The 12114-nt window shown below is 59.3% G+C and overlaps 1 protein-coding gene across 4 annotated transcripts in view; it reads left to right on the forward strand.

The window, feature by feature from the left end:
* Positions 1 to 12114, forward strand: part of SLC11A2 (solute carrier family 11 member 2) — a 37885-nt gene that overhangs the window by 21141 nt on the left and 4630 nt on the right. Inside the window, exons 1-11 of one of the 4 annotated variants that reach the window (XM_017728712.1) lie at positions 74 to 197; positions 3187 to 3273; positions 5202 to 5350; positions 6065 to 6190; positions 6493 to 6530; positions 8828 to 8954; positions 9634 to 9792; positions 10360 to 10446; positions 10863 to 10982; positions 11601 to 11750; positions 12052 to 12113. In XM_017728712.1, the coding sequence (XP_017584201.1) occupies positions 3237 to 3273; positions 5202 to 5350; positions 6065 to 6190; positions 6493 to 6530; positions 8828 to 8954; positions 9634 to 9792; positions 10360 to 10446; positions 10863 to 10982; positions 11601 to 11750; positions 12052 to 12113 (1055 nt within the window). In that variant the 5' untranslated portion in view covers positions 74 to 197; positions 3187 to 3236. Of the gene's footprint in view, positions 1 to 73; positions 198 to 3186; positions 3274 to 3620; positions 3716 to 4743; positions 4754 to 5201; positions 5351 to 6064; positions 6191 to 6492; positions 6531 to 7399; positions 7509 to 7977; positions 8049 to 8134; positions 8203 to 8798; positions 8955 to 9633; positions 9793 to 10359; positions 10447 to 10862; positions 10983 to 11600; positions 11751 to 12051; position 12114 lie in introns of those variants that run through there. The other 3 variants (XM_017728709.1, XM_017728710.1, XM_017728711.1) reach the window with 3 other exon arrangements.

The following is a 12114-nucleotide window of genomic DNA, read 5'->3' on the forward strand; positions in this document are numbered from 1 at the left end:
GCCAAGGTCCACACGCGGCTGTGGGTGCAGGTGCTCAGAGCGGGGTCCGGTCCCTCCCGTGGCTGGCCCGTCGCAGTCACGGGCAGCGGAACTGTGAGAAAAGCTCCGGAGGTGTGGGAGAGCGGGACCATGGGATAACGGCTCCGTGATTTTGTGGGCTGGACACGGTTTGATTCATTACATCCTCGGAGTCTCAGGTGTGCGTCAGGTGCCCCGTCCCACGCTCGAAACAATGGGGCTGGCTCCTAAATGTAAATGTGGGAGCTGGAGCAGGCTGGGAGGGGAGCTGCTCTTCCCTGCCAGGAGGTTGTTTCTGGGTGTGGGAATAACCAGGTCACCGTCCGTCTGTCTCGGAGGACACCGTGGGGAGCAGGGCAGGCTCGGCTCCCCGTGCCCTCCTGAACCCAGGGCATCTCCCAGCTGCAGAGTGTGGGATGGGATGAGGGATGGGTAGGGAACAAGCTGGTCCAACCTGTTCAGGGGTGGGCAGGTGATCTGTCCCAGTGTGACTGGAGCGGAGCCGAGGTCACCGCTGCCTTTATCCTCTCGTGTCGTGGGCAGGAGTGGGGCAGAGCAAGGAGGGAGGAATCCCACAGGGATGGATCCTGCAGGATGGACCCACTGTGCTGTGCCCCAGGGTGACCCCATGAGGTCCGTGCAGAGGAAAAGGTTTTCCAGGTCCTGGACCTGGTGGTGCCGGTGCCAGCAGAGCAGCAGGGCCACGTGGGAGGTGGTCAACAGGGCAGAATCAGGGAATCGAGCTTGGAAAAGCTCTCTGAGCTCATCCAGTCCAGCCATTACACCAGCACCAGTCACCACCCAGTTCACCAGTTGCCTGTGTTGGGATGGCAAGTGGCCACCTAGGCTGTGTGCCCTGGTTTGGGGCGTTGTGCCCGGGGCTCCTGGTGTGACATCCCGTGGAAGGGCTGGACCAGAGGGTCAGTGGCCAGGTGAAGGGCTCCCAGTGCCACCGGCCTGCAGGGTGTCTGTGCACAGAGCAAAACAAGATGTCAGCCCCAAAACCGCCCCAAAGGAGTGGAGGCAGAAGAATCCGTAAGGATCCTGTCTGCCCCGCAGAAACCAGCCCAGCTCAAAGCCCCACGTCAAAGGCACGGCCTCAATGGCAGGAACCGCTCCCAGCACGGGGCCAGGCTGCTCCTGTGTCCTTCAGGGAGGAGCAGGAGGAGCGTGAGCCTGCGGCTCATCCTGGAAGGACCTGGCAGAGTGGGTTTGGGGGGAAGGGAGGGTGGGGGTAGAACAAGAACCTCATTGTTCCTTGTTCATTGTTTGCTCCACACACACGTGGGGAAGGCCCAGACAGCAGCACCCATGTCCTGGCGGGTTTGCATGGTGACCTCGTGGTGTCGTGCTCAGGGCTTGTTGTATTCCAGGGAACCTTTCCCTGGGAAGGGGCTGCCTTGCCCGGCGTGGTGCCAGACTCAGCAGTGGGGGCACAGTGGAGGCAGAGCCTGGTGAGCCCACACCTGGTGTCAGGGAAGCTGCTGGGTGGGACAGAACCTGAGGGAGGTGGACATGAGCCCTGGTGGGCAAGGAGGCCACAGGCACCTGGCTTGTGCCAGCCACAGCGTGGCCACTGGGACCAGGGCAGTGCCCATCCCACTGTGCTGGGCACTGCTGAGGCCCCACCCTGAATCCTGGGGTTGGTTTTGGGTCGCCAGTGCAGGACGTGGAGGGGCTGGAGCGTGTCTGGAGCTGGGAATGGAGCTGGGGAAGGGGCTGGAGCACCGGGGGAGGCTGAGGGGGCTGAGGGGGCTCAGCCTGGAGCAAAGGAGGCTCCGGGGGGACCTTGTGGCTCCCCACACCTGCCCAACAAGAGGGGGGCAGCCAGGTGGGGGTCAGGCTCTGCTCCCAGGGGACTGAGTGAGACAAAAAGGCTTCCAGGGGAGGTTTGGGTTGGATTTTAGGGAAAATTCCTTCATGGAAAAGGCAGCCCACGTGCCCCATGTGTGCTCGCAGAGTCTCCTCTGGGTGAGTGAAACTGGAGACGCGTTCCCTGAGCCGGGTGTGGGTCCTGCCCCCAGCCCAGCAGCTGCTGGGGCAGATAAGGGGCCCTGCCCAGGCTGGGCTGGGTCTGGGGGCAGATATGAGGTGGGTCCGTAACGAACATTCCCCCCAAGACCATCCTCCTCACTTCATCATGGAGTGAAGCTCTGGTGGGACTTGCTGCCGGGGTAAGGTCCTTCCTGCTGGGTCACATTTTGCAGAAAAGTTGGTTCATTGCTAAACTTTAGTGGTTTTTTGGTTTTAATGGAAGCTGTGAGGTTTGGTGCTTAGAAAAGAAGGAAAATTATGTGTGAGGGGTGAGAGCTGGAGTTCACTTAACCTGAATCCCTGGCTGATGATTTCCTTTTACATCCTCACTGAACCAATATTCCGTTGTTTTGTGGAAATCTCCCATTCCAATCTGATGGAATTTGACAGAGGATTAAGTGCTTTACAGGCCAAAAGTCGACCCTGAGGGACATTGGCTTGTCCTTGGAGGGTTGAGCTTCTGGAGCCCAGAGGGTGCCAGCTTATCCCCAGTTCCCTCCTGCTCCATCCCCAGTCCCATCCCAGTTCCCAGCTTCCTCCTGCTCCATCCTCTGGCCTGTCCCTCATCCTGCTTCCCTCCTGCTCCATCTCCAGCCCCATCCCAGATCCTGGCTCATTCCTGCATGGGTTGAATTTAAACCCAGGCCACGATGGAGGAGTTAAACCTGGCCTTAACCCACTTTCCCACTGCCTGGGGGGCTGGGAGGGGCTTGGGGAGTGCTGGAGGGGTTTGAGGGGCGCTGTGAGGATTTGGGAGTGCTGGGAAGGGGGAACGAGATGTGGTTTCCACATCAAGGCAATTCCCCGCTTGTTTCCTCGGCCAGAGTTTCGCAATCAGCTCCAGCTGCCTGCGGACACTCCTGCCACGTCTGCCACGTCTGTGCCCATCAGGGCTTCCATGGGCAGAGCAGGGGGACTTCCTTAGCAGGTCCCATCCCAAATCCCCTCTCCCATCCCTGCTGAGACCCTCAGAGCTGGAAAAGAGCTCAGGAAGCGATCCCATCCGTGTCAGGTTTCTCAGAGCTGAAAAAGAGCTCGGGAAGTGAATCTGTCTCCACCAGAGCTGTTGGCTCTCCCCGCTCTCCTGCCAGCTCTGATTTTCCTTCCTGATAGGATTTTTTCCCTTCTTCACAGCCAATGTGTCCAATATAAAACAGCTCCCGGAGCACAGGAAGGGCTGCACCATGGGGAACTCGGACATGGAGCGGAAGGCGTCCTACGGTGAGGCTGGATCGGGAACAGGGGCTGCCCTCATCACCCTCCTTCCTTTCATTAATTCCCTACTGGTTTGGGGTGCCGGGAAGAGCCCTGGGGTGCTGGGATGAGCCCCACAGGAGCTTTGCAGCACCCTAGGGTCACTCAGCCCGGCTGAACCAGCCAAACCAGCCTGGCCTGGGCAGGTATGTCCTGGGAGAAATCTCCTGAGCAGGGATATCCGCACACCTGGGCAGCTCCAAATCCCTTATGTAAACGCGGCCCTGGCGGGTTTCTGGGAGGCCGGGAAAAGGAGGAGCCCGGTGGTGATGCAATAGGAGAGTTGGGCAAAGAGCTGCCCTGTCTGAGCCCTCGGAGCCCAGAGTGCTCCAGTGCTGCTCCCGGAGGGAAATGGCCCGTGGGGAGAGCGGGAGTGAGAGCAGGACTGGGAGTGGGAACAGGACTGGGAGTGAGTATGGGACTGGGACCGGGACTGGGAGTGGGAACAGGACTGGGACTGGGAACAGGACTGGGAGTGAGTATGGGAGTGGGAACGGGACTGGGAGTGGGAACGGGACTGAGAGTGGGAACGGGACTGAGAGTGAGTACGGGACTGGGAACGGGACTGGGACTGGGAACGGGACTGGGAGTGAGTATGGGACTGGGAACAGGACTGGGAGTGGGAATGGGACTGAGAGTGAGTGCGGGACTGGGAACGGGACTGGGACTGGGAACAGGACTGGGAGTGAGTATGGGAGTGGGAACGGGACTGGGAGTAGGAACGGGACTGAGAGTGAGTACGGGACTGGGACTGGGAACGGGACTGGGAGTGAGTATGGGACTGGGAACAGGACTGGGAGTGGGAATGGGACTGAGAGTGAGTATGGGACTGGGAACGGGACTGGGAACAGGACTGGGAGTGGGACTGGGAGTGAGTACGGGACTGGGACTGGGAACGGGACTGGGAATGGGACTGGGAGTGAGTACAGGACTGGGAGTGGGGACTGGGAGTGGGAACAGGACTGGGAGTGAGTACAGGACTGGGAGTGGGACTGGGAGTGGGAACAGGACTGGGAGTGGGACTGGGAGTGAGTACGGGACTGGCAGTGAGTACAGGACTGGGACTGGGAGTGGACTGAGAGTGAGTACGGGAGTGGGGATGGGACTGGGAGTGAGAGTATGGGACTGGGAGTGGGACTGGGAGTGGGAGTGGGACTGGGAGTGGGAACGGGACTGGGAGTGGGAATGGGATCAGGATCAGGGCTTTTGCTGGAGGTGGTGGGGGGGACAGGGTGGGAATGTGGGAATGTGCCCCATTGCTGGGGTGACCCTGCACACTTCCCTCATTCCTTACGTTCAGAAACTCCTGGAATTCTCTCAGCGCCGGCTCTCCTTGTGGGAGATGGGGAGTTGTTGGTGCTTCCTGACTGTCCCTTCTTCCAGACGTTGTATTTCCTTGGGATCCAGCCAGGAGAGGCTGGGATAATGGTGCAGGAGCAGTCCCAGATTTCCCTGGGATCTGGCTCATCCAGCCCTGGTTAATCATTACGGGGACACCGGTGCTGCCATCCCCCCCCCATCAGCCCCCAGGATGGGGATGGTTTAAATTCATTGGAATCAATAAGTCCCCGGCTCTGGCCTGGAACTGGGTGGGAGAGGAGATTCTGGGAAGGCAGCGGGCTCCAAGCGGTGCAGCAGTGTGGGATATTTTAATTTAATTATCTCTTTATCACTTAATTAGCATTGACTGTGCTGGCTTGTTCTGCGGTCCCCGTGGGGCTCCCCAGCCCCTGTCAGAATTCCTTGCCTTTCCAGGGGTGCTCACTGCTCCCATTCCCTCTCTCCCTGCAGAGGATGTCTCTGGGGAGTCTGGGGGCCTCGGGGGGGGCGTCAGCACCCTCTCCAGAAAAAATTTCCAGGGGTGCTCCCTGCTCCCATTCCCTCTCTCCCTGCAGAGGATGTCTCTGGGGAGTCTGGGGGCCTCGGGGGGGTCGTCAGCACCATCTCCAGCAGCAGGAGCCCCCTGCAGCCCCCCGATGCCGACGAGGGGGAGCCGTTCACCACCTACTTTGACAGCAAGATCCCGATCCCCGAGGATGAGACGGTGAGTGGGAAAACCCCGCTGGAAAAATCTGCCTCAGACACCCCCCCTGAGTCATTCCCATGGGCACCAGTTCCCCTTCCAGCCTGGACTGGGAAGGGGGACTGGGAGATGGCAGTTTGGGAGAGAAGTGGTGGGGGGGTCTCCTGGACTGGGAAGTGGGACCTGGAGATGGGGGTTTGGGAGGGAAGAGGGGGAGGGGTCTCCTGTGGTCTGGGGGGATGTGAGGCCTGTGTTAATGATTGATCCCATGGGATTTGGCTCCTGCTTGGAGCAGTCAAAGAGCAGGGAAAGGCCTTGTCATCCCTCAGGGAGGGCCCTGGGCTCTTTGTTCCCTTATCAGGGAGCAGGAGCTTGGCTGGCCTCGTGACACCGTCCCCTTGTTCCCTCCCGGGGCCAGGGGTGCCTCTTGCCCGTGGCTGAAGCCCCCAGTTTGAGCTGCCAGCAAAGGAGGATCCCTCCTCCCCCTGGGATTCCATGAGCATGGAACGCTTGCCCGTCCCAGAGCCTGGGCCTGAACCCCTCAGACTGGGACCACAGATCCAGGCTTTGGGGTGGGATTGAGGAACAGGCAGGATTTTTAGGATGAGATTAGGGAATAGTTTGGTTTTACAGCCCCGAAGAGTTTAGGATGGGCTTAAGGCTCAGGCTGAGCCTGACCTGTGGTGTCAATGGGGGAATTAACCCATTCCCTGCCGTGTCCGTCCTCTCCCGCAGTATTCCTGCTTCAGCTTCCGCAAGCTGTGGGCGTTCACGGGGCCGGGCTTCCTGATGAGCATCGCCTACCTCGACCCCGGCAACATCGAGTCTGACCTGCAGTCCGGGGCCGTCGCGGGCTTCAAGGTGGGTGCAGGGCGAGACACGTCCCGTGGGGAGGGTGGGACAGGGAGCTGCTGCTGCTGGGAGCACCCCGGAGACGAGGGGCAGCAGGAGGGGCTCAGATGCTGCCTTTATGTCCCTTGGCATCCATCCCACGCCAGCTCTGGGCACGGGACCGCCGCAAAAACGTCAATAATGTGGATTTTTCAACAGTTTGATAATCTGGATTTTCAACCAGTGCTGTGGGGTTTGGGGAGACCAGGGGCCTTGTGGGTGGCTGTGGCTCCCCGTGTCCCCCCACCCACTGGTGTCCTCGTGTCCTGCAGCTCCTGTGGGTGCTCATGCTGGCCACGATCATCGGGCTCCACGGGGGCTGGGGTGGGTGGGTGACACTCCCCCAGGTCCTCAGGGGTGCCAAGGGGGCTGGTGACACTCCCCCGGGTTCTGAAGGGTGCCATGGGGGCTGGGGTGGGTGGGTGACACTCCCCTGGGTGTCCCAATGTCCTTGGTGGTGCCATGAGGACTCGTTAGGAGCCTGGGCTGTTAATGGGGCACTTGGGGTGTGTTTTGGGGTCCCTTGGTGCTGTCCTGGCTTGGGAAACACGAGGAGGGAGTGGGGGGATGTTGCCATTTTCCAGTCAGGAATAAAATCTGGGATTTCAGCTCCCTCCCTGCACAGGAATGCTAAAATAATCCCAAGGAATTATGAGGAGAGAAACAGCCCTTTAGGTCAAAACCGTTTCTTGGTTGTTCCATCACCTGGTTGGGAATTCCTTGGGCTTATGTAAGGAAGATCTGCTGACGATGAGCGGGGCTGGGCTGGGCAGGGGCTGTGGGGACACTGGGGACGTTCATCGCTGTGCACTGGGAAGGGCTGTGGGGACATTTGGGATGTCCCGTCCCTGTGCACTCGGGTGTTGCTCATCCAGCTCCTGACACCGTGTCACTGCTGTGACCTGGGACATCTCCCCACGCTCATTCCCAGTTTATCCACACATGGAAACACCACATTTCACTCTTGCAATCGGCTCCTGTAGCCAGGGCAGGAACCGAGGTGACATCAGTGACCCAGATCCTCCCCAGGATTGCCACAGGAGCTGGGATTTCAGCTCCAGAGCAGCCATAACCAGGCCAGGGAGAGGATCCCATTCCTGCATGCGGGATCACCACAGCCCCATGGCAGAAGGGATTTTGCCCTGGTTTTCATGGCTCTGGGTGTTCCTTTCCCCCCCCAGTTCCCTCGGATCATCCTGTGGCTGATGGTGGAACTCGCCATCATCGGCTCCGACATGCAGGAGGTCATCGGTTCAGCCATCGCCATCAACCTGCTCTCCGTGGGGAAGTGAGTTGGGTTGGTGTGGGAAACGAGGGAGGAAGGGAAACCCTGCACCAAAAACTCCGTTACTTCCCATCAATGCTCCCAGAGCAGCACCGGGGATGTGACTCACCCTGGCTGGCCGAGCTCCAGCGCTGGATTTTGACTGTGGGGCACCCACAGGGTCTGGGGTTGTTTTTAGCTCTGGCTGATAGAAAATTGGGGTGCAGCTTCCTGCCCAGCTCCACATTCCATATAGGATTCCTGGGAAGGCGTCCTTTGGGCTGGGGAGGGCAGGAAATGGAACCATACCAGGCAGGCATGGGGTGTCCCATGGATTCAGGGCTTAAAAAAAATTCCTGAGGCAGGACACAGCCCCGTGGTCCCTCAGACCCCCCCCTCAGAACCCCCCAGACATACAGCTCCATCCCAAAAAAGCCCTAAATAAAAGGGATTTGGAGCTCTGGGTGGGCACTGACCCCGCTCTCGCCCGCAGGATCCCGCTCTGGGGGGGAGTGCTCATCACCATCGCTGACACCTTCGTTTTCCTCTTCCTCGACAAATACGGTAATTTCTCCCTCGGAATTCCGGGAGCTAAAGCTGGGATGGAGCGAGTCTCGGGCTGCTGACAATGGGCCTGTTCCTCCTGGCAGGCCTGCGGAAGCTGGAGGCGTTTTTTGGGCTCCTGATCACCATCATGGCCCTGACCTTCGGATACGAGGTACCCCTGCCCCCAGGAGACACTGAGGGGCTGGAGCGTGTCCGGAGCTGGGAATGGAGCTGGGGAAGGGGCTGGGGCACCAGGAGAGGCTGAGGGGGCTCAGCCTGGAGCAAAGGAGGCTCAGGGGGGACCTTGTGGCTCCCCCCACCTGCCTGACAGGAGGGGACAGCCAGGTGGGGGTCAGGCTCTGCTCCCAGGTGACAGGATGAGAGGAAATGTCCTCCTAGGGGATGTTTAGGTTGGATATTGGGGAGAATTCCTTCCTGGAAAGGGCTGGCACACTGGGACAAGCTGCCCTGGGCAGGGAGAGAATCCCAATCCCTGGGGAATTTAAAAGCTGTGTGGATGTGGCACTTGGGGACACGGTCAGTGGTGGCCTTGGCAGTGCTGAACCCGATGATCCCAGAGGCTTTTCCAACCTTAACAATTCCACGATTCGACGCTGCGATCCCACTCCTGAGCCTAAACAGCCCCGAACGCAAGGACGGACGCTTAAAATCAACACAATCTGAGTCCTCCTCACGATTTCGCTCGGGAGCAGCCACCCTCCCTATGGCACCCCAAAATTCCCTGTTTTCCTCTCCCCCCTTGCCCAGTACATCACAGTGAAGCCCAACCAGGAGAAGCTGCTGCAGGGGCTGTTCATCCCCTACTGCCGGGACTGCGGCACGCCGCAGCTGGAGCAGGCCGTGGGCATCGTGGGCGCCGTCATCATGCCCCACAACATGTACCTGCACTCTGCCCTCGTCAAGGTGAGCGCCCACGCCACGGGGGGGACCCTGGGGCGATGCCTTTTTATGAGTCAGGCACCAGTAGAGTGATAAAAGGGCACCTTTCCACGAGGATCCTCAGGTGCACGGATCTGTCAGGAAGAAAAAGCCGGAGCTGTGCACCCGGTTTTTATAGATTCTGTGGGTCAGATTATATAGGTTATAGATTCTTGTCTGGCAGGAGCCTCCCAGTGAGGAACCCCCCTGGTGAAGTGATTCCCCCCAGTTCTAGCACTTTCTAGATTCTCCCCCCTTAAGATGAGATCCGGGCCTTGCTTACAAAAGCGTGTCCTAGAAAGCTGGTTTCAGGCTTGGTTTCTAAGGAGAGCCAAGACAGCACCAAGACAGCACAGGGATCCTGGAATTTGTTCTGTCTTTCTGCCTAGGAAAATGTCGAAACTAAGCTAAAATGTGAAGCTACAAAGCTGCAAGTAGATATGCAAAGGATAGAGAGAAAATATCAAAGAGAAAAAGCAAAAAAAGGCATCAGGGGCACGAAAACGCCCTCAGAGGAGCCTGGGACGCGTCGCTGGTGTGAGGCCCAAGGGTGTCCTGGCCACCCAGTGATCCGTGTGCTGTCGTCCCTCCAGTCGGCTCTGATTGCAGGGACTAACAGCGAATTCCTGTGTCCCCTCTGTGCCCCTGGCCCCGTCCCCCCCAGTCCCGGCAGGTGAACCGCGCCGACAAGCGTGAGGTGCGAGAGGCCAACAAGTATTTCTTCATCGAGTCGTGCATCGCGCTCTTCGTCTCCTTCATCATCAACATCTTCGTGGTGACCGTCTTCGCCGAGGCCTTCTTCAACAAGACCAATGCCGACGTGGTAAGAGGGACTGGGACCAGTGGGATGGACTGGGACTGACTGGGAGCTGCAGCAGGGATGGAGGGATGAGGGCAGTGCCCATCCCCTGTGCTGGGCACTGCTGAGGTCAAACCCTCAATCCTGGGGTCAGTTTTGGGTGTCCTTGAGGGGCTGGAGTGTCCCCAGAGCTGGGGAAGGGACTGGAGCACCAGACTGAGGGGTCTGAGGGGGCTCAGCCTGGAGCAAAGGAGGCTCAGGGGGGACCTTGTGGCTCCCCACACCTGCCCAACAAGAGGGGGGCAGCCAGGTGGGGGTCAGGCTCTGCTCCCAGGGGACAGAGTGAGACAAAAAGGCTTCCAGGGGAGGTTTGGGTTGGATTTTAGGGAAAATTCCTTCATGAAAAAGGCTGCTCAGGCCAGGGCTGGAATCCCCATCCCTGGGGGGATTTAACAGCTGTGCAGATGTGGCACTTGGGGACGTGATCAGTGGTGGCCTTGGCAATGCTGAGGTCGCTGCTGGACCCAGTGATCCCAGAGGCTTTTCCATCCCAACCCATTCCCTTATTCTCACCCTTCCGTGCCCTTGCAGTACCAGGTCTGTGCCAATTCCAGCAGCCCCCACTCCTCGCTCTTCCCCAACAACAACCAGACACTGGAGGTGGACATCTACAAGGGGGTGAGTGTCCCTGGAGAGGACAGCTTGGGCACTGTCCTGTGGCCTTGTCTGGTGTCCCCAGGGGTTGCAGCCACATCTGGGGCAGCTGGTGACCCTGTGTGATGTCCCCAGGGTGGGGACAGCCAGGTCTGGGACAGCCCAGTGACCCTGTGGGGTGTCCCCAGGGTGGGGGCAGCCCAGTGACCCTGTGTGGTGTCCTCAGGGTGGGGGCAGCCAGGTTTGGTGGCAGCTGCTGCTTCTGGGTAAACTGGGAGCCCTGGGGACTGGGACCAGTAAAGGGATGCCCGAAAACAGAGTGGGGCTGAGAAGCTCCCTTGAGCCCCCTTCTTACTGAGGACTTGCTCCTGGGCATTCCTCCTGCTCGTGCCCGCCCTGGGTGGCCCCGGGCTGACAGAGCTGTGCCCTCCCCGTTGCAGGGCGTTGTCCTGGGGTGCTACTTCGGCCCTGCTGCCCTCTACATCTGGGCCATCGGGATCCTGGCGGCCGGGCAGAGCTCCACCATGACGGGCACCTACTCGGGCCAGTTCGTCATGGAGGTAACGCAGTTCCTGCTCCTCACTGCTTACTCCCTCCTTACCTCCTGCTCCTTACTCGGTGTTCCAGGCTCCTTACTCCCTGTAGTCCTTATTCCTTACTTCACACTCCTTACTCCTTAATCCGTACTCCATACCCCTCACTCAGTACTCCTTGCTCCACATCCCTTACTCATCTGCTCCTTGCTCTGTCCTTCATACTCAGTGCTCCTCACTCTTCACTGTACTCCTTACTCCTTGTAGTTCTTATTCCTTACTCCATACTCCTTAATCCGTACTCCATACTCCTCACTCCATACCCCTCACTCAGTACTCCTTGCTCCATATTCCTTACTCATCTGCTCCTTACTCTGCATTTCATACTCAGTGCTCCTCTTCACTCCATACTCCTGACTCTCTACTTCTCACTCTGTTCTCCTTGCTCTGTATTCTGTCCTCCTTACTCATTACTCCTCTGTACTCCTTACTTACTCCTCACCCTGTACTCCTCACTCCCTACTCCCTCCTTGCTATCTCAGCCTCACTGCCTCATCCCCCCCCAGGGCTTCCTGAACCTGCACTGCTCTGGTACTACTCACACCATACTCACTCCTTACTCACTCGCCCCCTGTGCTCCCCCAGGGCTTCCTGAACCTGCGCTGGTCCCGCTTCGCCCGGGTGCTGCTCACGCGCTCCATTGCCGTCACCCCCACCCTCTTCGTCGCCATCTTCCAGGACGTCGAGCACCTCACGGGCATGAACGACTTCCTGAACGTCCTCATGAGCCTCCAGGTGAGCGGGGGCAGCCGGCCCCTCCCAGCCCAGGGCTGTTCATGGCCAGCTGGGATCTGGCCCCTCCTGGCCCGGGGCTGTTTGTGGCCAGGTGGGATCCGGCCCCTCCTGACCCACAGGTGTCCAGGGCCAGGCTGGACGGGGCTTGGAGCCACCTGGTCAGTGGAAGGTGTCCCTGCCATGGCAGGGGATGAGGTGGGATGAGTGTTAAGGTCCCTTCCTACCCAGACTGTTCCAGGCTTCCCTGACAATCAGAGCAATTCCCACTCTTCATTCTTCTCTGCTTCCCTGCCCCTTGCAGCTCCCGTTCGCGCTGATCCCGGTGCTCCCCTTCCCCAGCCTGCCCAGCGTCATGCACGACTTC

This window comes from Corvus brachyrhynchos, unplaced genomic scaffold (assembly GCF_000691975.1).
Source record: "Corvus brachyrhynchos isolate BGI_N302 unplaced genomic scaffold, ASM69197v1 scaffold193, whole genome shotgun sequence".
Lineage (NCBI taxonomy): Eukaryota > Metazoa > Chordata > Aves > Passeriformes > Corvidae > Corvus > Corvus brachyrhynchos.